Raw genomic sequence first — 27,770 nt, forward strand, 5'->3', positions numbered from 1 at the left:
AAATAGCTATGGTAGCTTGAAATCCTTTCTAAAGCATTGACTGGAATGACACATCTTTAGAGGAAATTCAGCTCGATATAATTAGATGGCTCTCTTTAATCAGACACTGATGTGATAAGTTCTTGTCCCAAGGAGATTTTGTTTAGTGTCAAGATTTAATGCCCTTGAATGTGTAATGAACTTGATCTTTGTTTTATTGATATGGCTTTCTTCCGCACAGACAAGCAGCGAAATGGTGCAGCCGGTAAGCAGATCTGCTCTGTTTCATCTGCCAAAGCTGCTCTTTAGTTTTCTAGCTACCATCTCCAAATATACATTCCCCCCCCCCCAAATGTTTCAAGTTGCGTTAATTCCTTATTTTAGTCTTATTTTTGTTCTTAAACATAACATCGCCTCAATAAAATATTAAATGTTGTGTTTTCTCATCAAGGCCATCTTTATCTTTTTTCATCTTGTTTTTTTTTTCCCCCTTTACTTTTCTGTCTGCCGAAAGCCTGATTCTTCAAAAAGCCTTTCCCTGTGTAACCTGGTCATGGAGAAAAACCCAAACAGTGGATCAACAGAAGACATTAACAAACCCCAAACTGATCTAGGTTTGGTCCACTGGGGCCTAAGTGGTAGTGAGAGCCAGGAAAGAGTATCGGATGACCCTTTCCCTTTCCCCGAGGCAGAACAAATTTCAACAGAATCATCTGTTGTGCAGGCTACTACTACTTGGTCTGCAGCGGGTGAGCAAGAGGACAGTGCATCTTGGATGACCTCTACAGATGAAAGCCAAACCGCTTTTCCAGACACTTACTTGGACACAGGACACGTCATGGAAAGCAGCACAGATCTGGTGGAGGTGGACCAGCCATTAGTGACTGAACCTTTGGCACAGTATCCTGCAGTGGGAACAGATAGCTCTTTGGATGGAGCCCCATGTAGTGTGGAAAAGGCAGAAGATGAGAAAAGGAAAACAGAAGAGTCTTTGTGGGCAAGTGTGGAGCCCTATGAAAAGGTAGAGACCAGAGCTGTTAACCTCAAGGAAGTAGACCACGCAGAGGAGTTTGAAGAGAGAGATTGTCGCAGTAAAGAAAACAGTGAAACAGAGCATCTTGAGGCCTTAGCAAAAGCAGACCCTAAAGCCTTAGAAAACACTGAGGTAGACATTTTAAGGGATTCAGAATGTAGTCATGGGCAGCCAGAGATAACTACTGGCAGTCACCTTCAAGAATTCAACCTAAAAGTTAACAGGGAAGCTATGGTTCAAGAGACAGGTGATAATGGTGCAAAGGATGTAGTGGACACAGGTTTGGGATATGAGATCAGTGATTGTACAAATGTAGAATTCAGTAAGCTGGAACCTGAGAATGGCTTAGGCTCCTCGAATCTGAACTATGAAACAGAAATTATGGATGACTTACCCTGTTCTGGGGATATGGCCACAAAATGTACACAAGAAAGAGAAATGGGAAGTCTTACAGGATTAGCTGGCTTAAATGTCAGAGACAAAACAGCTGCAGAGGTTGGAGAATCTATGTGTGGCGATGAGTTATGTGGGGCAGAAGAACGTGGTAAAGAAACTGAAGACTGTAGCTACAGCATCTCTCAAAACAATGTTGTTGGCGACTATCAAGCTACCTTCATATCCTTTGAAAAGGATGTGGTTCTGCACCCCGGGTCTGCTAACACAGCCAACCTCAGTAATTCTTGCCTAGGTAATGTGGAAGATAAGTTTGTAGACAGGGAAGCATTTTCAGTGGCCGAAGAACTTACTAACATTAGTGTCCTTGGATCAATGGAAACAGATCCCTGGCAGGCCAACTGGGATCCAACAGTCAATAGTGATGCTTGCAGGGTTTCTGGCGAGACAAATGGATGTGATAACTGGCCCTTCCCACCAGAACAAGACTCTGTGGATGAAAACATGGAGAGTCTTTGGGCAGGTTTTAATGATACATGGTCTTCACAAGATTTGGGAGGTTTAGGTCACTGTTGGGGAGTTATGGGTGTAAGTTCAAGTCACCAAAATGAGGAGGCGCCTTTAAAGCCAGGATCATCTGGGGAACAGGCACATATTAGCAGCTGCGGAGCACACAAGGAGATAGGTAGGCCGTTGGCTCTGTTCCAAAGGGGAACTTCCAGAAACGCTAGCACCGAGAGCTCAACTAGCCCCAAAGACAATGAGACCAACAGTTCAGATTTATCTGAAGATGAAATTGCTAACCGGAGATATGGATTGTTGTACCAAGAAATTGAGGCTGATAAAGAAGAGGTACCTACCCCAGTGTGTAGCATAGTCTAGAATTGAGAGTTCCTTAGGATTTATATCCTTGTGTTGATTAACAGTCCTCGTATATGTTCTCCCTACTACCTCCCTTTGCTAACTTAGACAAGGTTGGCTAAAAAGAGGTTGGCTGTTGTGCACATATTCAGATCTCTTTGTGTCTCATTTTTGCATTTTCTAATACAAAAGAAGTGTCCACCAGTCTTTTCAGACTTTGAACGTGTATCATCGTTACCCTTTTCTCTCTCTTTTTAGCTTCATGCTGTTTGTCAGAATTTTCACTTTCACTTTTGTTAAAAAAATTTTTTTAAAGTCTATCTTATAATGCGCAAGCAAGATTTTTGTGAAACCTGCTTTATGTTTACTAACCCCCCCCCCCCCAATTTCTGTTTTTATTTTCTGATTTTGCTTAGGCATCCAGTGCTTTTAATGGATTCACACAGGTAAGAGACGTCTGTGAGAGACATCATTTCTTGTCAGCAGCTGAGAGGGCCTTCAGAGTTTCCTTGTTCTGGAATTTTGAGAAATAAAGGACGAATAATTGGCCCGTCTCAAGTCAGTAGCCCTGTACATATGACATATTTGACTGCATACATTGCTGATAGAAAGGAAGAGGATTGTACCTCATAGTCTTGATCCTCCCCCACATAAACGGGGGAGTTTGGGGTATGCTTGCCCTGTGGTTCCTATGCAACGCATAAGACCCCTTTAGCTTTCTTCTGCTGGTTTCCCTTTCCTAAGAGCCATGATCTGGCCATAGTGATCCATGCTCTGATCATATCCAGACTAGATTCCGTTTGCTGTATACGGGGCTACCAATGAAGACTGTCCGGAAACCTCAGTTGGCACAATACATGGTGACTAGATTGATTGCGGGCATGAATTAAAGACAACATAACACAACAGGTTTAACAGACTTACAATAAGGAATGGGCATGAAGCGGATTTTTGAGGTTCAGTTTGTGGTTCATGGCTGAACCACAAACTCATACAAGCTGAGCCATTTAAACCCTGCTTTCTGCTCCCCATGGGGAAAAGCTGTGGGGAGCAGAAAGCAGGGGTTTCCAAACAGCTGAGTGGTGAGGACTGATGCTCAGCTGTTTGGTTAAAATGGCTCCGAGTCATTTAAACCCTGCTTTCTGCTCCCCACAGCTTTTCCTGGGGAGCAGAAAGCAGGGGTTTAAATGGCTGGGAGCTCTTTTTTCATGAAGAGAAGAAAGCGGGGTAAACCGTTGCTTCCTGCTCTTCATGAACCACCACAAACTGCACCAAAATTTGTGGACGTTTGTGGCAGTTCTTCAGTTTGTGAACATCACAAAATTCGTGTCAGCCATCCCTACTTACAGCAGCCGCTTCTGTGCATCTGGACCTAGTTCAAAATACTGATTGTTATCAATAAAACCCACTGAGGAGAAAGATTAAGTATAAATGAAGTAAATACATCTGTGTAAGTTTATCCCTGTTGGATGGAGCATTTCACAAGACCTAGCACTGCTGCAGTTCTTTGTTTAACTGAAGTCACCAACAAGGAACTTGAATGAATCCATTTAGCCCAGCATGGTATTATGGCTCCACTAAAATAATTAGTAAAAGCCCTGCTGATTCCTGTCTGATACGTTTGGTCTGGGAAATTATTTAACCACAACAAATGCCTTGCTGATCTGAGTTATTTCTATCAGGGGAAAAAAAAATTGTCCAAAGACTGGGGTGTGCGATTATGTGGAGTGTGCCCTTATCAGGTCTTCTTTTATTCCAGAGTTACAGTACAATGTGAAGTTATTTTCTGCATAATTTGTTAGTGTCAGTCAGTAATCTTGCGATATACGGTAGACCATATTTCACAAGCTTGCTCTTAATTCTGTGTGCCTATCTGTTTTATGTTTCCATCCTTAGGATACATCTCTGTTCTCAATGCAATCAAATCAGAATGTGATGAATAACTTGGTAAGTTGTTGCTGTTGCGTTGCTTATTAAAACGGGTACAGCAGTAGGCTTTATCCTTCTAGATTCCTTGCACTGACATCTGATCCTTCTAGATTCCTTGCACTGATACAGTTACTCCAGCCTAAGCATGTTGATTTCCATACTGGAGTTAATTTGCACGGGATGGCACTTGGTGGCTTCTTTGCTGGGAGGACTTGGTTGCACTGACTTACCTTCTCCATAACTCCTGCCCCATTCTCCTCCTGGAGCTTTGGAGATGGGACTATGGGCTAGGGAAAGTGGAAAGGATGGTGGTGCTGTTGTAACGAGAGATTCCTTCCGGCATCCAATTAGAGATCCTGAACAAAACCCTTTTAGAGGCTTTGCCTCTGCAAGAATATTTAGCAACAGAGTTTTCCAGGATTTATCCATTAAAGAGTGATTAACAGCCTTTAATTCTGATAATACAGAAGAGTAAGGGGGTGGAGTCAGTTCTTTGAAATGTAACCAGCAAACCAGACAAAACACCTGTAGAAACTTTTATCTTTTTATTGAAACGAGAAGTTATTTTTTTTATTGGGCCAGATTGAAAGGGTACAGGCATGAAGAAGTTAACCCTACAATTACTGTGACGATAAATGCTAAAATTATCACAATACCCAGCGTTGTATAATCATCATATAGCAAGTAATAGCTTTAAAAGGAAATCAGATTTAAGCGTTCATCTCACTGCTTTTAAGGATTATCAAAAAGCCCAAGTTACTCAACCAAGAAATCTCAACTAATCTTCTCCTGAGACTTCCATCCAGAGAAATCTGATTTGCTTGTCACAGGAGGGCATATTTATAGAAAACTATGAGTCTATCTTCCTCTAAATCTGTTCTAACATACCCATATGATATTATCTAGATAACTGATTGGTTCATAATGAAATATGAGATAAGCAATGTACGTGCAAATAAGCCAATCAGCAGGTGCATATGAGATACATCCGATATAACAAGATAAAACCAATCTCAACGCTCAACCTCTGTTAAAAAGCATTTAATCTGATTTTCCCGTAACTGTTTCAACTAACTGTCCAAGATGAAAGTAACTTGAAGCAAACAGAGTTCATTGACAGCTGAAAAGTGCTTGGACTCTCACCTAGCTTGCAAACTCAGCAAGAAAAGGTCAGTGATGTCAGAGCTACCGCTACACTGTAGTTCGGTGGAAGAGCCTCTGCGTTGCATGCAGAAGCTCCCAGGGGGTTCTATTCCCAGCACCTCCAGTGAAAATGGTCACGTGGTGGGTGATGTGAGAAACCTTTACCTGAGACCCTGGAGAGCCACTGCCAGGCTGAGTAGACAGTTGTCATCTTGCTGGACCAGTGGTCTGATTCAGTGGCAGCCAGCTCAATGTGTAAAGAAACTGCGCACAGCAGTGTGAAAATAGGTATTCTAGTTACATGCCAGAGTGCAGATAACTAGATCTAGGACAAGGATGTTTGCTTCTTTTAACCAGCGTAAGCACTGAAGTTATTAATGCGGAGGGTACCTTTATGAATAGTTGCAAAGCTAGGTCTGCGCTCCTACTTTTGCAGTAGCAACCTTTAAATTCTTCCACGTTTTCTTGTGGAATGAGATCTATTGTGGGATGAGGGTTTGCTGTTTATGACTCCGGTTGCAAAAACAGTAAAGACGATAAGATAAAGATAGGCCTGCACTGAGGTGTGGAAGCAGGACTTGGGAAGGTCTGTGTTCGCTTCTCGGCTGAGCTGTGCGCCGTTAGCCCTCTCTCAAGGCAAGCCTGTTTTGTGTAGCACATCCAGGATAAGAGTTGCATTGAAGCATAAAGGGAGAGGTACGTATGTGTGCCGGGGAAGGTCTATGCTCCTTCTCCCTGTGTCCTGCGTCATGCTGGGGACCCATCGTTAGCTCCTCTGACAAGAATTGTAGCTACAGAAAACTGCTGCTGGGGTAGGGACGATTGGGGTTCATGCCGGAATGTTTAGCCCTTTCCCCCTCACCCCAGGTGCCATCTTCCTGCACAGAAACATTCCCCTCTTGACTGCCGTAAGCCCTGGGATGGAAGAAAAGTGCAGTGCCTAGTTGGAAGGAGGGCTTTTCCCGTTAGGAAACGGTCGTGCTTGAATCCCCGGCATCATGTGTGGCTGGGCCTTGAGATGATTCTGAAAGGGAGGGAGTCACACTTTGCTCCATTCTTCCCCTCCCCCAAACTAAAAGTCAGCTGATGTGGGAGAGGAGCCCTGCACCGACTTGAGAGGGAAATGCACACTCCGCCTGCCCTTCTGGAAAAGACCCTGACGCTTGTGAAGAAGAGACGTGATTCATTCACCTTCCCTCTTCCTCCCACTTCCTTGGAATAGCCACAGTGGCATTAAGGTAAAGGTAAAGGTTCCCTTGCTCGAAAGCCAGTCGAATCCGACTCTAGGGTTGCGGTGCTCATCTCCGTTTCAAAGCCGAAGAGCCAGCGCTGTCCGAAGACGTTTCCGTGGTCATGTGGCCAGCATGACTAAACACCAAGGCGCACGGAACGCTGTTACCTTCCCACCGAAGGGGTACCTATTTATGTACTTGCAATTTCTTGCTTTCGAACTGCTCGGTTGGCAGGAGCTGGAATAAATGCCTAGTTGCAATGTCCTTCAATGAGTTGTGCTTGTCTACCTTTTCCTTTTTTTTTGGAACGGGCACAACAACTAAAGGCTGAGGCAGAAGAGGCTCCATCTTTAGAAGTCCAGGCTGAGGAAGCCCCTAGTGCCCCTGAGGTGGCTGCCCCTGCTCCTGAGCCAGAACCTCAGCCCGTTGAGGCTGCTGAGCCACCCGCCGAAGCTGTGGTGAGTGAATGGTACATCACGTGCCCTGGAACTCATCCACGTCGCCTCCCATCATTCGTGTCCTTGTCTCATTTCACCCATCTTGTCCATTTTCATCTCCTTTTGAAGCTCTCAGGACTGGTTAATGGCAAAGGTCTAGGCCCTAGAAGAACATCTCCTTATGGAGACAGTACTGGGCGTGGAGACCAGAGCTCAGATCCCATCCTTACCATGAGTTGCTGTGGCATGGCATTATGTCAAGTAGTTTCTGTCTGAGGAACATAAATAGTTGTGCCCCTGAAAGGGGATTCCTGGTCTTATTTATTTATTTATTTATTGTCAGATTTATACCCCACTTTCCCCGCAAAGCAGGGTCGGGGTGGTTTCCAGTAACATAAATACATGATAAAAACATACATAATACAAATTAAAACATAACAGGTAAAAATAATACATTACAAAGTGCTGGCGGCAGTTAAAATTCAACCAGGAATGCTTTCAGATGGATTTCCAGCTCCCAGCATAAAAGTGCTTAGATGTTATTCTGCTCGTCACTCTTATGGCAGCTGCTCAATGATGACTTTGTGGGCCGCGCACTGCGGCGGCGGCCCCTAATTATATGCCTGGCGGAAGAGCTCTGTCTTGCAGGCCCTGTGGAACTGCGAAAGGTCCCGCAGGGCCCTCATCTCCTCCGGGAGCTCGTTCCACCAGGTAGGGGCCACCACTGAAAAGGCCCCGGCCCTAGTAGCAGCTAGCCTGGCCTCCCTCGGGCCAGGGAGGGTCAACCAATTTTGAGACCCAGACCGTAGTGCTCTCTGGGGTATGTACGGGGAAAGGCGGTCCCGTAGGTATGTTGGACCCCAGCCATATAGGGCTTTAAAGGTAAGAACCAGCACCTTGAAGCGGACTCGGTATGCTATTGGCAGCCAGTCCAGTGTCCTCAGCACAGGCTGGATGTGCTCCCATCTAGGGAGACCCATCAACAGCCTGGCCGCGGCGTTCTGCACTAGCTGTAGCTTCCAGATCCGCGACAAAGGCAGCCCCATGTAGAGAGCGTTACAGTAGTCTAGTCTCGAGGTGACCATTGCGTGGATCACTGTAGCCAGGTCAGCGCGGTCAAGGAAGGGGACCAACTGCCTAATTAGCCTAAGTTGATAAAAGGCCAACTTGGCAGTGGTTGCTACCTGGGCCTCCATGGTAAGGGAGGGATCCAGGAGCACTCCCAAGCTCCGAACCTCCATCGTTGGGACCAGTAAAGCCCCCCTTAAAGGTCGGGAGTGGGACCCCCGCCCCCGAACCGCCCTGACCCAGGCACAGGACCTCTGTCTTTGCTGGATTCAGTTTCAGCCGACTCAGTGTGAGCCACCCAGCCACGGCCTGCAAAGCACGATCCAGGTCTTCTGGTCTGGAGTCTGACTGGCCGCCTAACATCAGATAGAGCTGATCCAGCAGTATTGTTGTGCTGCAAGGTCCCAGATGGTGGGTGGAGTTGTGTGAATGTTCCTCTCTGCAGTGCAAGAGGGATAGTCTTGAACTGAAGACGCATCACTATGCAGGTGCACATCCAGACCATAGCCGTGCCTCCTCCATTTATGGCGATGGCTGTGGTGGACTCACTACTCTTGACTGAGCTGATGAACAATGAAAGGGGATTTCAGACGTGACACCAGCTATTGGTAGCTCTGCAACACAGAGGGATTAAGGTAAAGGTAAAGGTTCCCTTGCTCGAAAGCCAGTCGAGTCCGACTCTAGGGTTGCGGTGCCCATCTCCGTTTCAAAGCCGAAGAGCCAGCGCTGTCCAAAGATGTTTCCATGGTCACGTGGCCAGCATGACTAAACACCAAGGCGCACGGAACGCTGTTACCTTCCCACTGAAGTGGTACCTATTTATCTACTTGCAATTTCTTGCTTTCGAACTGCTAGGTTGGCAGGAGACAGAGGGATTAGCTAGATATTAAACAAAACATGAATTTAAAAAATCCCGTTCTTTAATATTGTTGCTCTAAGTAAACACAAACTGCCCTGACCTGGATAGCCCAGGCCATCCTGATCTTGTGAGATCTTAAAAGCCAAGCAGGGTTGGCTGTGGCTCAGTGGCAGAGCATATGCTTTGCATACAGAAGGTAGCAGGTTCAGTCCATGGCATCTTCCATTGAACGGATCAGGTAGATGGTGATGTGACACATCTCAGCCTGAAGCTCTGGCGGTCAGAGTAGGCAGTATTGACCTTGATAGGCCGGTGGGCTCATTCAGTGTAAGGCAGCTTCCTGTGCCTGTGAGGAGGCAGAGTGTGGAGGTGATTAGAATGGGCTATACTGCTACAGCTGAGAGCAAGGGTGGCCAAACTGCGGCTCTTTCATAAATGTTGTGCAGCTCCCGGCAGGGTGTCTATGGAAGGTAGGCAGTCTTCCCTTCCCCAGCCAGTGTCCCCCTCTGTGGGTAGGCTTGAGGTGGGGGGGGGCAGCGGCAGAGAAAGAAAGCAACTTTAAATGCGTTCTCAAAGCACCCCCCCCCGGCTGGCTGGCTTGGAGAAGGCATTTGTTTCTTTGAATCCCTTCTCCAAGCCAAGCCAGCTGCCGTGTGTATGTGTGTGGGGGTGCTGGAGAACACATTTAAAGTTAATGCGGAAGCCTCTCCCTTCCTTCCTACCTCCCCATTTCTTTGTTTTTTCCCCACCTCTCTCTCTCTCTTTCCCCCCTCCTCCCTCTCCCATCTATTTGCTTTCTTTCCACTTATTTTTTTACCTTTCTTTCTCCCTCTCTCTTCCTCCCTCCCTACCTCACCCATCTATTTACTTTCTTTGTTTCTGTTTCTTTCTTTCCCTCTTTCTTTCCACCTTTCTCTTTCTTCCATCCTCCCTCATCTATTTGATTTTTTCTTTCTCCCTCTCTCTTGCTTCCTTCCTCCCTCCCTCACCCATCTATTTACTTTATTTCTGTTTCTTTCTCTTGCCCGCCCCCTGGGCTCTTTACTGCCGGAGCTCCGCTCCTGTGCGCTCCTGCAGGAAATGACCCCTGCTCTCAGACATCTGATGTTACTTCTATGTAACTATGTAACTACTTCTTAACTCTTACGTTAAGCAAGTTTGGCCACACCTGGCTGAGGGATTTTTTTTAAAACCCTCACATTAATAACTGCCAGTCAGTAGAAATCTAGCCCCACATACAAAGTGCTGGATGAGAACTTTCCCCTTGTATGTGGTAATGGGGGGTGTTATATGAAGAAGAGTTAAGAATATGACTCCCTGCCTAGTGCAGTCTGAGGGGGCATGGCCCATTCTGTCACCTAATTCTGCTGTATGCACTGACTAAGCCTACGCCTCAAATGGCCATTTATAGGTGTCAGCTAATCCTCACAGGTAAAACTACACAGATGGGATTTCCATATTGCCTCAAGCAAAATGGTTCCGATGCAGCCACATCAAACACTTTTCTGATGCAAGTCGTTGAGTGTAAAAAGTGCCTCTCCGAAAGTTCTTAAATAGAAAGGTGGCGTTTTAAAGATAAAAAGGGGGTACATCTATACGTGTGAGGTTTGTAGTTAGGTTTATATTTAACGGTGCTTTGAAGAATACGTTCTCTGGACCAAAGGGAAATATAATAGGGTTGAGAGAGATTTGCCAAGGGAGAATGACCGAGAGGAAGAATCATCAGAATCCAAAGTAAGACTCATGTCCCTGGGACTCGTGCCTTCCCTCATCAAGATGGAGGAATTAGGAATGTTATCCTGGAAGTTATCCTTGGCTGCTGCCACACGGGACGGCTGAAACGTGGCTAAGCAGAGCCGCACCGAACTTGAGACGCCGCGGCGGGATCCCACGGATCCCCTCAGCCGCGGTGCATCGCTCCCCGGCACGATCAGATGCCGGGGAGGAAAGTCCGATGGGAGGGGGAGGCTGCCGAACTGTGCAGTACGGCCGGGGGCCGGGATGTGGTGGCGCAAGGACGCGCCGCCCGATCCCACGGCCCAGCTTGCGGCGCTGGAAGGGATACAACCACCTAGTTAGGTGGTTCCTTTTTACAGCGCGGTATCGCCGTTTGAGACGGAACAGGGACGGGCAGGCAACGATTCCCAGATGTTGCCGTGGGATCGTGCCCGTTTGCTCTGCCCCCGTTCCGTCCCGCTCCCGGCCCAAAAGGCCTCGTATGGACAGGACCCTTGAAGGGCAAAGAAGATGGGGATGGCAAAGGATGAGATGGTTAGACAGTGTCATAGATGCAACAAACATGAAATTGAGCAAACTTCAGAGGATGGTGGAAGACAGGAAGGCCTGGCGCAATCTGGTCCATGGGGTCGCAAAGAGTCGGACTCGACTGTGCGACTGAACAACAACAACAACAACATTCTGGAAGATGTAAGAATATTGAGGAGTCGCTGACCTGAATCTCATTATCTATGTAATAAATAATTGTGTGCCTTCAAGTTGCACCTGAAGTATGGAGAACCAAGGACCATGGGTTTTTCTAGGCAAGAGATGAGCAGAGGTAGTTTGCTATTGCCTTCCTCTGCAAAGCAACCCCAGTCTTCCTTGGTGGTCTCTTGTGTCAGCTCTAACCAGGGCTGACCCTGCTTAGCTTCTGAGGTCTAACAAGATCAGGCTAGTCTGGGCTGTTAGGCTCCTGGTATCCAGATACAGGCCACCTAAGGAGGCTGCCTAAGAGGTGACATCAAACAGGGTTTTCTGTATGTAAAAAAGGTGTTTAGTTACCTTAAGTTTATCCATCGCAGCAGGAAAAACTTTCAGTCTTAAATCTGGAGGAGAGACATGCAGTGGATTCCTCAGCAGAGTTACACCCTTCTAAGTCTGTTGAAGGGCAGGATTTCAGAAGGGTGTAGTTTTGCCTGGGATGTCACTGTTTGTCACACTCATTCATGCTTGGTGGGTCACGTTAGAAAACACAGGAATGGAAGAGTTTGCACCAGCCTCCGATAGCCAACCTAGTAAAGCAGGACCTGCCCAGGACATGCCCATGTTTCTTTAGTTGTTTTTGGTTATTTAAACGTATTTATTTATTTATTTCATGGGATTTCTATCCCACCCTCCCCCACAAGTGGGTTCAGAGCACATTACATTGTACCAGAAGAACAATAAAACAATCACACATAATTCAAGCAAAACAATCCAATATTACGATTTCCATAAAATCCAATTAACTCTCTTTAAATTATTGGTGTCAAATTAACCCCCTAAAACCACATTTAAAACCAGATTCAAATTCAGGATGGCAAATTACTCAATGCGTTCCAGAAATTTCTGTAAATTGCATTGGGTCCCTTAGGAGGCAAGTAGCATAGAAACACCTTAATAGAGTAAGCAAATCAGGCTTAGAGCCAGGAATGTAAACTCCCTTGATGCTCTGTTTGGCATTAGAGATGGTGGTCAAAGGCCCATGCATGCTATAGCTTGTGTGCCTTGGGGTTCCTTTGACTCCCCCTTGCAGCTTCCCAATGAAAGACCCACCCTTGAAGCCTGAGGTGTAGTGGTTAGAGCACCAGACTAGGATCTGGGAGACCCAGATCCAGATCCCCCCTTTGCCATGGACGCCTGCCAGGTGACCTTGGGCCAGTCACGCATTCTCATCGTAACCTACCTCATAGAGTTGTTGTGAGAATAGAGGAGAAGAGAACAATGTAAGTCACTTTGGGTCCCCATTAAGAGAAAGGTGAGGGTATAAATGAAATGATCGATTGATAGCTAGATAGATAAACGAGCATCTGTACATATAGCATGAAGGGATGCATTAGGTAGGGGAAACTGGCAGCTTGACCTCAGCCGTGGAAGTGCTTTCTGCCTGCACGTGGGGCTCTTTGGATCCTGGCTAATCTTGTGATGACAATTTAATGGTGTTGCAGTCAGATCAAGTTGCATTTGTACTGCTTCGATTTGCTTGTTAATTATACATGTATTTTTAACCTTGTCGGTTGTGGGTTTGATGCACGCATTAAATTTTTTTTTTAAATGTGCACCATTGGGGCATAGGTTCACAGTAATAGATGTTAGCTGGTCTCTGGCTGTAGACTTTCCCCTGTTAATGTCATTAACTGTCTGAGCTGGTAGGTCAGTAAAAACTACTCGGGTCTATCCAAACCAGCGTTCTCTGGTTTCTGGTTCTTTGCATTTTATGTCCTTTATTAACCCCAGGCTGCATTTCAAGGACATACGTGCTGCTCTCTTCTCCAGGAAAGCAAACGTTTCGCCCAAAGCTAAAGTTCTTAAAGTGCTCTCAGTCTATTTAATGCCTGCCAGCAGTGATTTTGCTGGTCATGTCGCTTTGATGATCAGAGTTAAAATTTAGTAATAGTTAATATCTGTTGACACTATTCAAACATCTCTGGAAATTTTAAATTAGGGACTGGAAGGTCTTCCCATGGGGATGGTTCATGACTAAATGCTACTGCTTGTTCTGACAACAGAGCTGGCGGAACGTTGTAATTCTTTCCTTCTGACGCCACAGATCCAACAGTCTTTGCGCTCTGACGAGGCTACAGACTTCCAGCAGAGTGAAAATTAATGTTCCCCTGTCGCTGGGAATAAAAGCAAATGCTCTAACTTGGCCTCAGCACAGTGGAGCAGCTCATTAGTTTAGGAAATCTATGAATACTGAACTGCTGGGGATCTGCTGGCCAGAACCTTTTACAGATTTTTAAAATTCCAATCAATGCATTTCTGTTTAGGGCGGTATAGAACGAACATCCTCATTGACACTTTACCTAAGATTCCCCCCCCACCTATCACACTAAGGCTGAAACTAGGTATTATGGGAGCTGGGCAGTTGTCCCTGAAAATGGGGAGCCCTCCTTCTCCACCCCCATTCCCCTCAATGGATTTTCCCACATTCTCATTTTACTCATTGTTCAGTTCCTTTTTCTTCCCGGGGTCCGGGGGTCCTGTTGCACATGTGTTTTTCCTCCCTCTAGTGGTGGATTTTATATCAAACAGCTTTATTTCCAGCTTCCTGCAGATTTCAGCTGCAGGGAGATAAACTGGAAATAAAGCTGTCTGATATCAAATCGACCACTAGAGGGAGAAAAACATGTGTAAAACAGAGGGGGGAACCCCCGAAGAAAAAGGGACAGCGAGTAAAAGGAGAATGCAGAAAAGCCCAATGATATTTAGTCCTACTAAACACATGATACGATGGTAGCATGCTACCAGTTTCCTGACCAGAGTGATCAGGAGCTTGGATGGGGAATCTCATGGGTGGTGATGTCCATGTGTTGTGGTACTAATTACTGGGGGCGTGGTGTGTGTGTGTGAGGAGAAGGGATAGGCATGACCCCCATAAGATCTGGTATGGGTCTTAGAAAGATGCTTTCTCCTGATATTTCTAAGACACAGGGTCTCTGTTGATTTGCTTAATATAAACTAGTATCATTCAGATGTCTGTGTTCATGCACGTTTTCTCATGAAACCGACTCTTATATTGTAAAGGTTTCCAGAGATGTATTTGTGCAATGAACGACGGGAAGAATAAATAAGGACAGTCCAAGAAGTCAGTTGTGGCAACTCCAACAGGGAATTAATAATATGAAAAGGGGGGAGTTATATAACGCTATAATTTTTAATGGGATAAAGCTGTGAGGGGTTTCCATAGCAACGCGGCTGGCAGCAGCTGAGTTGGCCCAGCATCTGGCCACGTTTCAGGCTTATGATGCAACTGCAGGCACGTCTAGCAGATTACAATTTAAGAGGGTATATAAAGTTTTGGATGCAACATCCTTTTATGGGAAAAAGGAAGCTTTGGGTTTCAGCTCATTGAATTCTTTACTGAGAAGGAATTAGGAATTTGGAAAGAGGGACGTCCCAGTCCCATATTTGAAAGTCGCTTCCATCTCAAAATTCTTGTCACATACTTTCCATTCGTGAACAGATTTTTATTTTACAGTTTCTCATACAGCCAAGCTATCAAAGCCTTGCAGACATTTGCTGCCTGGATATAGGTTAACAGGCAGAGATCAACCAAAGCTAAGCACACCCACGTCCCCTGGATTTCAGTGGGAAAGTGAAACATGCGCTTAACTTCCTGCCGCTGAAATTGGTAATACTGCAGTGATAATTTGGCTGGAACATGCCTCAGTAACTGTGATGTAGAATCCTGGTTTATAAGCAAGAGAACAAACCCACAGTGTTGCCCAGTTTGAATGTCACGACAAACAGCAGTGTATTTAAAAGCAGCAGATCTTCCATTTCCATACCATGCACAAACTGATGGGCACGGATATAGACCTGAGAATTAGTGGCTTTTAGAGGGCGTGCTGTCAAACTTCTTTGTTTCACAGAGTTTTCTGTTGAATTGGGCGCTGAATTGCTGATTAATTTTATTGAATGGTGGATGGGTGTGTCTTGCGTTACAGATAGTCATGGACTGGGTTTTTGTGGCTATGACTGTCAGATTGGTTTGAAATACCTTATATGCTGATTCAAAATTGTTAAGCTGCCTTTTGTAGGGAGAAACGTGGGGTATAAATGTGTTGGATTTGTTGCTGACAGCTAAACGGAGGCCGGTAAAACCGTTCAATATTAAATCAACAAGCTGTTTCACGTAACTCAAGTCCTTTATTGAAGGGTTTGGGAAAGTAATTCAGATTTCTAGTTGTCAGCAGCAGTCAGTCACAATCAAAATTTTAGTACTGAAGTCCATAATAAATATTCCAGATTTCTAGGCACCAGCAATGATTGCCAGTAGACAGTAGATTCCCGATTGGTTTTCATTCTGAAATCAAGAGTTGTCTCGTGTGTCATAAACACAGTAGACATTTTCGTATGCTTTGCAACTGCTACTACCTCCCATCATCTTCATAGAACAAACCATCCTCTCCCCACCTTCTCATTCTTTTTGTCTTTGGTCTGAAGGCATTTGAACCCGCCTCCATTGTATTGTGGCTCTCAGCAACACCTGCTTTATTGTCTTCGCTGTGGAGTCTCTTCCCTTCCGCTGCCACCGCATTTTCATACTGTGCTAGCTATGCTGATCTTGCTCTTGTGAAAAGCTTTGCATCAGTGCTATAATCCTATTTCTGATTTTATGAAGGATGCTGTGGAGGCAGAGATACAGGAGACGACGGAATATGCTGAGAAAGAATGTGAGGTATGTATGAATGGCGCACTGGGAGCAGCAGAGAGAATGTTTAGGGAGCATGGTTATACCGTGGTTCCATTGACAGCTTTATCCAGCCAAAGGTAAAGAGTTGTACCCTACTACTGCACCTGAGAACAAAAACATATTTGTGGAGCCTTTTCTTCATGCCAAGAAGCCTTCCTCCAGCAGAAGGCTCCTTGAGACAAAGGAATGCTCCAGCGGAAGGCTTGCTGGGTTGAAGGAATGCTCCGGTGGAAGGCCCTTCGTGCCATTTGCTGAATGGAGTGGTAGCATACAACTCAGGTACTTCGAAGTTCCATTGATTTCACTAGGACAGTTCACCCCACTCTTTAACTTGGTACCTTCCCATTGCCATTGATGGAAAAGGTGCTTAACTTTGGCCAAGGTTCATTCTAAGTCTATATTCCATTATGTAGAGCTTGTGGGTTTAGTCGTATCTTATGTGATATTGCCAAAGGGTGTCCAAAGCTGATGAACAAAGAATCGCACACTTCTTTGAACAGAGCCTTTCCCTAGCTAACGTGGACATTTGTTTCTGCATTTCACAATTAATAGAATTAAAAGTCTGTTGTGAAACTAGGATAACCAGTTGGCTGCAGGGGCATGGGATGACTGCTTAAGTTGATGGTTCACCCGCCCCCTCCAATTGGCTGCATTGTGGCTCAAAAACAAAATAAATGCCCTGACCTGGGTAGCCCAGGCAAATCTCAGAAGCTAAGGAGCATTTGAGGTGACAATGTGGTGTAGTGGTTAAGAGCGGCGGACTCAAACCTGGAGAACCAGGTTCAATTCCCCACCCCTCCTCCATGTGAAGCCTGCTGGGTGACCTTGGGTCAGTCACAGTTCCCTCAGAACTCTCTCAGCACCACCTGCTTCACAGGTTGTCTGTTGTGGGGAGGGGAAGTGAATACAATTGTAAGCCACTTTGAGACACCTTAAGGTAGAGAAAAGCGGGGCATAAAAACCTTCTCTTCTTCTTTATAGACTGTGTCCGTGGTGTTTGATCTCTGATGGCTCATTCTCACAGGCCAGACACCACACAGCCCCACATCCATCAAATACGAACGTGTAGGAGTGAACCAGGCTGAAAGTCCATCTGTTTGTTAGACGCCAGTAGGCACACAGCCCAGTATTTTTTTTTTCTTCAGTCAGCAAAGCTTTGGTAAAATTCTTCAGTTAATCATTGTATCTAACAACATGTGGCACACGTGGCCAATTCCAGTGGGGTTAATCTGAGAGTCCTGCCACTTCCTTCCTTGCAGTGATTACTTTTTCCTTAGGCATCGCCAGAAAATGGCTGCCACGGAAGGCAAGACCAATGTAGCCGTGGCAGGGAGGCAGTCACCAAAGATTGGGAGACTCCAAGCCAAGTATCGTCCTATGTTGGAGGCAGTGGTTTTGGAATGTCTCCTGGAGACATCAGTAAGTTTGGGGGTGGGGGGAGCCAGGAATGACTCTTTGCTTTGGGAAAGAGGCACTTTGTGGAAGAAGCAAATGAGCACCATAGTGCCCACGGATGCCACATTGGAGGTTGCTGGAGTAGGCAGTTGCCACAGTCCTTTCCCAGCAAGCTTGCTGTGGTGAGGTAAAAACCGGTTGTTCTTCCAGTACGCTCTTTTTTCCGTCATAATGGACTGAGAGGGGAGATCCTTCCCACATAGCCGCAGAAGCGTCTGAAACCCTCGAACCACATTGAAAGGAACAGCCACCAGCCTGTCCCGCCCCAGTCCCTTTCTTAGTCAAGGCCTTGAACTGCCCGTCAATCAGGATGGTGGAATTAGAAGTACTACGGGGCAATTGTGAGCCTTGCTTTTCTGAGGCTGGAGGCACAGGAATGCTTCCGCACCTGTCCCAGGAGTTGTGAATACCTGAGCTCTTTTGGGAAGGTCTTTTTGGTTGTGTGCTTTGGTCCTGTCACAAAGGATGCGTACGGAGAATGTTGTCGTTCTTGTATTAGTTACAGATGGACTCTGTAGTGGAAAGCCCGGCTGCACCCGAGAGTGTCAGTATTGCTCCCGTAACTGAAGGCAGTGAAGTTGCTGTTGTCACTGAAACAGAAGAAGTTGGCGGCAGTGACAAACCTCACACTGAAGAGAAAGAAGCAGAGGCATCTCAGGTAAAACCAAGAGAGTTCTCCTAGGGTTGGGGTTTTATTTATTTATTTATTTATTTATTTATTTATTTATTTATAAATTCAATTTATAACCCTCCCTCCCCGCTGCGCGGGTTCAGGGCAGCTCACAGTTCGGCATACGCCTACACATAAAACAAATTAAAACCATATAAAATCCTTGCTACGTACATCAAGATAAGTGCTCTAGCTGTTCCAGTCTGATCTTCCACAAAGATGACGTTACAAGATGGTACATCTACTCAGCGCTCTCAGTTCGATGCGACACTGCCATTCCCCCTTCCCAGGGCCAGACAATACTGATGGAACATAACGATGGTGCGGTAGTGGTGCAGGTTGGTTTTGCAGGAGCTTTTATGTTCTCAGTCATTTCACTATACTAACCCTATATCGGTTTTATACCATGAATGCCTTTGTTTTCCCCAGGGAATTTCTGGGGGTTTTCATTGGATGATGTGGTGATGGATGGGCAGACGCCCTGCCTTATTCTGTCAGTCACTGATTCCCTGTATGCCCAATTGATACATGTGTACAACTAACAACCAATCAGCACCCATGGGTGACTGGGGAAGCCAGATGGGAGGGGGTAGTGAGACATAGAAATCAGTTACCCTGTCTGTTCAGTACAGAAAGGGTCCAAACCTTCTGAGAGACTGGAGGGATCTTGTCGCAGAGTCTGCCCAGTGTGTAAGCAGGCTAAAGCAGCAAATGCATGGAGATCGGGTTCGTGTCTCCAGCATGTCAATTGGGCGAGAACTTGGACTTTCAAAAGGCTTTTGACAAGGTACCTCACCAAAGACTCCAGAGTAAACTTCGCAGTCATGGGATAAGAGGACGGGTTCTCTTATGGATTAAAAACAGGTTAAATGACAGGAAGCAACGTGTATTGATGTAACCCACCCTGACCCTGCTTGCGGGGTAGACTGGGCTAGGAGTCTCCACCCAGTCTTTAATCCCTTCCCAAGACACATTGATGGAGAGGTAAGGAAAGTGTAGCCTTTTCTTGACACTGATGCCATGCAACGCCAGATCCGTTAATAATAAGACCGCAACACTGCAAAGTTACTTGGCAGAGCAGCAAGTGGACCTGGCGCGTGTGACTGAGACCTGGGTTATGGAGGGCAAAAGACACCCCCCATCCCCAGTTTCTTGGTCCTCCATCAGTCTCAGACAAATGGGGAGGTAGCAATACTCTTCCCAGCGTCTTTTTCTTTCAGGGCACTCCCTGTGCTAATATCTCCGATATTGATTGGTATAAAACCGATATTGATTGTGTGGGTCTGGTGTGGGAAGCCGAAGAGAACTTAGCTATCTGGTTGGTGTAACAACCACCTAGCGCACCAACAGACAGCCTGTCAGGCCTATTGGAGGCAGTTGCTGTGGGCCTTGGCGTTCCCAAGGCTGTTGGTTCTAATGAGCCCCTTGGGGAAAGGCGGTTTATACATTGAAATAATAATAGTAGTACTACTACTACTAGCAGTAGTACTGCTCTGTAGTAGTAGTAGTGGTGGTGGTGGTGGTGACCCTGTGTAGCTGGAGAATTGCAGGTAGTGTACACTCCCAGCATGTGCATTGTTAGGCTCCCGGTATGCATTGACCACCTCTGAAAAGGGCTGGAGTCAAGCATGTTAACTCTGAATGCATCATGCTGATAAACTGGCTTTCCTGGCTGAATTCTAACATGACGCCAGATTTCTCTGCGGTCCATAAAAGTGATTATTGTTTATTCTGCAGTTTCTTGAATGCATTTTAAAAAGCATGCATTTGGGGGAGACCAAGCTCAAGAAGCACTTGACCAGCCTAGAAGACAATCGGTTATCTTATTGTTGATGCTTATTGCTTCCCTTGTGTGTGCTTCTTTTCCTCCCCCAAGGAAAATCTCAGCAACATTCCTTCAGTGGTAATAGAGCCAGCATCCAACAATGAAGAAGATCATGATGTTGTAGTGAACGAATCCAAAGATGCTGTGGAAGACGTCGGTGCTCAGGGCACAGAAGGTGTGGCTGGCGAACCGTCTGAGGCTGTCAGTGGGCCTACAGCCATCAAAGATGTCCCATCAGCCGCTTCTGAGGAACAGGCCGTAGCAGCAGCTGACGCCATGCCGCCCGGCTTCCTCTTCAAGGTTTCCTTAAGTCTTTGCTAGCTGCATTTGACTTCAGCATAGAGAATGCAGGTTTAAATACACCAACATGGTGCCATAGAAACCGGTCAAACGTACAGCTGTCTACCCCGCCCTTTGGGTGCTATGATTCTGCAAGTACGGGGGGGGGGGCTGCCCATTGCTGCCCTTATGGACTGTGAAGATGTGCCCGAGAGTGTGTGGGCAGTGCCTGCAGGAACCATGGGAGTGAGAACAGTAGAAGAACAAGAGGTTAGGCTTCAGTGGCCTACAGAGCCCTTTGTTGTGACTAGCAAAAGATCAACAGTGCAATCCTAAAATCAGGTTTAGACTGGAGTAAATAGAGCTGTGAAAGTCCGGGGGGGGGGGGGCCAAGAAAAAAAAGAAAACTTTTCTCCCCGAGGACTTCCCCCCCACACACACACACTTACTCCAGCATTAACTTTCTGAAGAAGTGTGGTCAGACGTATGCTGGAATAAACTTGGTTAGTCGTAAAGGTGCCTCTTGATTAGTTTTCGTTTTGTACTCAAAAAGATGTCAGGTCCATCCAAGTGACTAGTAACACCTTCTGAGGGCTGGCTTTTAAATAAGTCATATTAGTACACTGGACCACCCTCTTGTAGGGTTTCCTACCAACTGTGCTCCGTCAATTTGGAACAGGAATATTTTAATACTTTCTTTACTTTGTTTGTCGTCCGGCTAACATTTAAGGCAGCTTACAAAACAGAAAAGAAAAAAGATTCAGTCAGATGACGTAATACAATGCCACAGTAATGCAATAATATTGTACTTACAAAGGTAGAAAGCCATGCAAACAAAAAACTAGGTCAAAAGAAGACGAGAAATCTGAGCAGCACGCGACACTTGAGTGACGACTCTGGCGACATACGCCTGCTGTAAGAAAACCTGCTGTGGTCCCAGTGACATCTTGCTTGTTTTCTGCCATACAGGTTGAAGCACTACATGATTTTGAGGCAGCTAATAATGATGAGCTGAACTTGGTGCGTGGCGATGTCGTGTTAGTAATCCCGTCAGCAGCGGCGGCTGATCAGGTAACTGTAAAAAAAAAAAAAAAAAAGACCCCATGCCCCCGGTCATGTTAGAATATGATTTAAACTAAAAAAATAAACTCACTTTGTGTTTTGCTTTAGTCATATCTGTGTTGGTAAAATGCCAGTTGCATTGGCCACATTTTTATGTTTTCTCCCATTATGCTGTCCTTGCGAGTGGCAAAATATTATTTTGGACTGGCAGTGCTAGAGGAGTGCAGAGGGATAGCCGTGGTAGTCGGTCAGAGCAAAAGGGGGGAAACCTGAATATATATAAAAGATCAAAGGATATATAAAAGGATATATATAAAAGATCACTTGCACTGAATCAAGCGGTGGTGTTGGAAAGTGCCATCAAGTCACAGCTGACTTCTGGCCACCCCATAAGGTTCTCAAAGACGATGGGCTTCAAGAATTTCTAAGTTGAGGACAGCAAGTCTAGTGGCGAGCTGGACTCGGGTTCTTCCGGAGAGGACTCTCTGGCGGAGCAAGGGGCAGCTGCCCCCAAAAGTCCTTATAAGCTGCGGAAGAGACGAGGAAAAGAGAAGTAAAGGCTGAAAGACTCTGAATTGTGCCTTTGAGAACTGTGAATGGGGGTGACTGTGGGGTACTGTTCTTAGACAGTTAAGTTTTAAGAGTTAATGAAAAGGAAAAAGTACTTAAATGTCTGACTCAGTTTATATTGATCTAAATGAAGTGAAGACTTGATGTAATGAAGCTAGTGAGGATCTCCTCTCTTGGGTTTTTAGTCAGTAGTGGGTTTCTATACTTTGTCCCGTATATGTAGTCCCCATTCCCTTTTTCTGTGATAGTTTTTGTAGTTTGAAAAATAATAATAAAAAATCCCCTCCGGGGGCTCAAAAAAACCACCAAACAAAAAAAACCCGATGGGTTTATGGATCAGGACATGTTCGCAGACTGCCTTACGGCACGCTTATTTAATTTTTTTAAAAGGGATAATTGCAGGTCCCTCTATTTAGAAAGGTTAACCATCCTGGAATTAAGATCGGCTTTTACAGCTTTAAGATTTCAATCCGTACCCTCAGTGATCAGGACTGGACGGGTTTTTTTGGTGTCCCTGCCCCTCTTAGACTTTGTCTTTGTGACACGGGGAAAGTAGACGATTTAGTACATTCTATTTTGAGATCCCCATGGCATGAAGCTCCTAGGTTAAGGTACATCATACCTATTATTCCGCAAAGTAATGGACTCTCCGATCTGGATTTGGTCAAAGTTTTACTCTCAAACCTTGACCACCGTGTTTCTAGTAGTATGGCGCTATTTGCCTTAGCATCAAGGAAAATCAGAATGAGCCTAGTATTCCCTGCAAAGTAGAATGAGTACAGGATTTAATGCAGTTACTGATATTTTTAGTGCCTACATTGTCATTTTATAGTCTGATGTATTTTTTATTCAACCATGGTGTGACTGGTTATGGCCTATGGCTAAGACAATAAAACTTATCTGTCTTAAAAAAAAACCAAAAAGATCACCTGCATCGAATCAAGCGGTGGTGTTGGAAAGTGACATCAAGCCACAGCCGACTTCTGGCCACCCCATAAGGTTCTCAAGGCAAGACGTTCAGAGGCCGTTTCCCATTGCCTGGCTCCACCGCACAACCCCTGTTAGTCCTTGGAGGTCTCCCATCCAAATACTAGCCAGGGCCGACCCTGCTTAGCTTCAGAGATCTGACTGGTCTGAGCTATCCAGGTCAGGGTACTGAATTAAGTAATGCTGTTTAAAGGACTAACAGCAGTGCCGCAAACATTTACTTTACCTTAGTTCAGAATTCTGTGCACGTCAGGAGGGGAAAGGGTAAATGGGATGGTTAAAAAAATCAGCTTTGCACTTAAAAAGTCACTTGCCTTTATACAGGCTGTAACTCCTGATGCTTACTGATGGGTTTTTTTTAAAAAGCATTATTTTATTAAAATATTTCTACACTACCTCTCCAGCATTTTAGGTGGCTAACACCTAGCCGTTTAAAACCTCTCCACTGTGAAAGCAACACCATAAAGCGTAAGGGGGAAAAGCAGGCATTAAAAGCAAAAAAAGATGCAAACAAACTTAAAAACAGCTGGCAGCATTGGAGAAATACCGTTGCTCATATTTTATTCATTTCAGCCCAATAAAACTGGTCTCAAAGGAACTTGTAGTCATGACAAACAAACGTCAGTTTAAAAGGCTGTTCTGGGAGGGGATTCTCACTGAGTTCTTGGTCCAGGCACAACCGAATTCTGTTCTGGCTCCTGCCTTTTCTGCCCCTGCCTGGGAAGGGGACTGTTGGCTGGAGCCGGGCCTGACAGAAGGCTTCCTAACAGCACCCTCCCCTCCCTTTGGTAGCGTCCTCCATGAAAGCCAGAGCCGAGAGGTGGCTCTCAGCTAGGGTTGCCAGCTCTGGGCAGGGAAATACCGAGAGATTTTGGGAGGGCGGGGTTTGGGAAGGGGAGGGACCTCAGCAGGGTGTAATGCCACAGAGTCCGCCCTCCAAAGCAGCCATTTTCTCCAGGGGAACTGATCTTGGTCATCTGGAGATTAACTGTAATAGCAGATCTCCAGCTGCCAGCTGGAGGTTGGCAACCCTCCTCTCGCCTAGGGCGGGCTCCGAGGACAATGAATGCCTGGCTGCTGCTCCTTCTCCCTCCTGGTCTCACCGATGACAAGAAGGACGTTAAGCGCAGCAGCAAACCTCAGCTCAGCAGTTCTTACAGTTATTGGCCTTTTAAAGTCTGAACGTTGCCCTTTCTTCTTCTCCCACGCAGGAGGCTGGCTGGTTAACAGGCGTCAAGGAATCCGAATGGCTTCAGTACAGAGATGCAGCCAATCAAAAGGTCCTCTTTCCCGAGAATTTCACCCGCCGTTTGGAATAGTGCTCAGGTCAGGCCTGAAGTGCCACTGTGGGAAGCCCGGCCCCTGCATTTCCAACCTCTCCCATACGCAGGGCGCCCAACTTCGTTCCTAGTTGAGCTCTCCTGGTTTACAGACTGGTGCCAGACCCAAAACGAAGCAAGACAAGAAATGAAATAAAATACAACCTGGATGGCACATATCAAACGAGCATGACTGCAAGACGTTCAAAGTTCGCCTATTCTGAAGCAGTGCGTGGGGCGGGGGGGAGGGGAATTGTCCTTCTTTGTTCACATATACGTGGCGACAGGTTTGTTTGTACTTTTGTCCGAGCTGTGGTGATCCTGTAACTTGATCCTTTTCCCCCGCGCAAATCGGAGTAGCCTCCTCAATACCGGAACCTTAACTTCCTCTGCACCACGTGTATCGTATTGTTGCTGCACTGCAGAAGACTCGACTAGTAACCCTGTAGTAAATGAGGTCCATCTATTCCAGTTTTCAGTGTCTGGGGGGGGAAAGCAATCCGCTGCAAAGTTTTTCCAGTGTTCTTTTCAAACCTACATAAATATATAGAGATATAGGTGTATCTATGTATATACACACACATGCACGCAGATGTACTGTATGTGTATATAGAGCAGTGCATAAAGATCATTGGTAGCCTGCCAGCAGCTTACCTGCCACAAACAGCACAGGCTTCAAGAGCGGTAGCAAACCTGGACGGGAGCTGGAAGACCCATAAGTCTGGGTCTGGCTACAAGGTACAGCCAAGCCTGGACTCCTGGCTACTTAGCAGGCGAGAGGGGGAAAGCCCGGCTAGGGAGAACTAAGCTGTGGGGCTTCCGAGAATGGCGCGCTCTGGACTGGCCAGAGGCCACCACCGATCTGTATGCATTCAACACATATCGTCCCCCTCCATTGTAGTTCCTTGACGTAGTATTGCTCATGCAGGCATTCTGTTCTTATTGTCTGGCATTACAGTAGAGAATTCCTTCCCGAACGGGAAACCAGCTGCTCCATTGCCAAAAACATTAGACAACAATATCTGCCTTTGTGATGCAAAACTATCATTCCAAGATGACGACCAAGTTCTCAAAGCTTGCATTCAAAAGCCGCTACTGACAACAAGCAAACAAACACCAGGGAAGGCATGGCCCCGGTCACCTCTGTATAATACCAACTGCTACAGCTAAGGATGAGATACTGCAGACGAAGGGGGAAGGGGCTGTGATGCTAATTTTATTTTATTTTTAAAAATTAATTGGCTGGACGAATATGTGTGATTCTAAGTCTGAGGGGGGAAAGATGAATAAACACAATATATTTTCACTATGTGTATTTATGCAACGCACCTTTTAAAGATCCCTTGAAAGTAAAACAACAAAAAAAATGATGTATCCTGTATCAAAAAGTCATCTGTAACTCTTTTATGTTTTTCAGTGTTGTGTCATTCAAAATAAAACCTTTGATCAGCTCCACAAGAAGCTCAAGCCCTTCTCCGGACTGCTGATTTATATTTATTTTATTACATTTTTTTATCCCACCCTCCCCGCCATAGCAGGCTCAGGGTGGCTTACAGAACATACATATAATGTATACATTAAAACTCCAAAATATGCTAAGAACAGAGTTAAGCTAAAACCATCACCGTATATAAAACTGTAACTACTCAGAACATAGATGTAATCAAAGATGGCGGCGTTCTCTCAGCATTTAAATGGTTGCCTACCCCTTAGTCCAGGCTCCTGCCAGGCTGTTGGTCATCAGGTTGGTGATGATGTTGGTGTTCGGGCCAGGGCCACGATGTTAAAGGTGGCACCATCATCGAAAGCTTTTTGCATATAGGCAGGCAAGCGCCTACCAAAGGCTGCTGATGCATGTACTACTAAACTGAATTTCACCCCTCGGCCCACCGGAAGTATTACTTGGCTCTGTGCAGCTATAATTCTGCATACTCAGGTGCTGGCTATCCCACAGTGTGTGTGTGTGTGGGGGGGGATATTCGAGAGTTTGTGACTGGGATGTTTAACCAATAGGGATGGGTGACCTAAAGGAATAGGGAAGCTGAACTTGCTGTGAAAGGCCATTGTGATTGGTAGGTCAGAGAACATGCCACGGGTGGAAAATGGTAGCAGCCAACACTGTCCTGCCTGGTGAGGCCGTTTGGGGGCACAGGTACACCAGGAAATAGACTTCTAAAAATTTCTGGCCTATCTGTAGAAATACAGAACTGCAGAAAGTAGTAGTGGATGGAAAGGGTCCCAACCAGTGTTCCCTCTGAGGTGAGTTAGTGTGAGCTAGCTCAGTTTTTTAGCCTCCAGCTCACACATTTTTGCCTTAGCTCAGGAAGGAGGGCTCCAGAGCAAACTAATTTCTGCAGTAGCCAAATCGCTCGCTCACAGCTTTAATGCCAGTAGCTCACAAAGTAGAATTTTTGCTCACAAGACTCCACAGCTTAGAGGGAACATTGGTCCCAACTGGGGCAAACCAAAGAAAACACTGAGTGTGTTGAACATGGAGGGTAAATGGAACCAGGGGAGAATCCAACCTAGTCCTTATCTTTCTGGAAAGAATGGTGTAAACACAAGCATGCTCCTGTCCCTGACATTCCAAACTGCACAGCAGTGGACTGGCTTCCTTTGCTGCCTGGAATGAGCTTTCCAGGACAAGTCCAACCTCCCATCTTTGGGCAACTAGCTGGCTGTCAGGAAGCAAAGGGGATATCCTTTTTACAGGACTTGTAAGGGAACTCTGCTTCTGAAAGACGCATCCACTGCAGCAAAGGCATATTCTAATCCCTCACAAAGCAGATATGACAGACAAAGCAAGGGTCCCCCCATGAGAAACCACTGAGTGACAAAGGGGGTACCTCTCAGGAACTATTAAAGTTGGTACCATATGGAACAGTGTTCAAAGACACTGTCCAAGACCAAGTTTAATCTCTTGGAAAGGGGATTATCTGACAACCTGGTTCAGGCAAAACTGTAGGAAGACTGAGCTCGCCAGACTGAAATGGTTAAGAGAGTGGTGTACCCTTCCACAAGCATAACATCTGTAAGGCTTTCCATGTCACTTCATAAATCTTAATGGTAGACAATTAGGAGGACAGGAACTGTTGACTACCGCCTCTGATAAACACTATCCGCCAGGTGTTGTCATTGGTATTATCGGTGCCAGGTTTGCGTGAAAGAGAAGCAGCAGCAGCAGATGCTCTCCAACTGGGCATGGCCATGGAGCTGCAGTCTTCAGGTCCATCAGAGCCAAGAACCATAGCCTCCTGATGCAGAATGCTATCATCATCTCTGCCTACCCTCAACATGTGCAAAGCTCTAATTAAGAGGTAGAGGAAAAGTATAAGGCATTCCATGTGGTCACACTGAGCGAGCACTTTCTCCATCAGCCACTGTTTCCTGAAACAGTGAGAAACAGGGATACACACTTGGGGGATAATATTATTGTTACTGCTGTTATTGGATTTCAGGAATGGTTTCCGTTCTGCTATTTTAGATTATTTT

General features: G+C 45.9%; 1 protein-coding gene across 1 annotated transcript in view; it reads left to right on the plus strand.

The window, feature by feature from the left end:
- The window catches only part of AMPH (amphiphysin), a 154,825-nt gene extending 129,082 nt beyond the window's left edge, over nucleotides 1-25,743 (plus strand). The window contains exons 15-23 of the mRNA XM_015419188.1: nucleotides 221-244; nucleotides 2,683-2,712; nucleotides 4,163-4,213; nucleotides 6,897-7,028; nucleotides 16,040-16,096; nucleotides 18,066-18,224; nucleotides 20,113-20,361; nucleotides 21,310-21,411; nucleotides 24,171-25,743. Coding sequence (XP_015274674.1) covers nucleotides 221-244; nucleotides 2,683-2,712; nucleotides 4,163-4,213; nucleotides 6,897-7,028; nucleotides 16,040-16,096; nucleotides 18,066-18,224; nucleotides 20,113-20,361; nucleotides 21,310-21,411; nucleotides 24,171-24,278 — 912 coding nt within the window. The 3' untranslated portion in view covers nucleotides 24,279-25,743. The remainder of the gene's footprint in view (nucleotides 1-220; nucleotides 245-2,682; nucleotides 2,713-4,162; nucleotides 4,214-6,896; nucleotides 7,029-16,039; nucleotides 16,097-18,065; nucleotides 18,225-20,112; nucleotides 20,362-21,309; nucleotides 21,412-24,170) is intronic.
- The last annotated feature ends 2,027 nt before the right edge of the window (nucleotides 25,744-27,770 follow it).

The sequence above is a fragment of the Gekko japonicus genome, unplaced genomic scaffold, assembly GCF_001447785.1.
Source record: "Gekko japonicus isolate JY-2015 unplaced genomic scaffold, Gekko_japonicus_V1.1 scaffold190, whole genome shotgun sequence".
Lineage (NCBI taxonomy): Eukaryota > Metazoa > Chordata > Lepidosauria > Squamata > Gekkonidae > Gekko > Gekko japonicus.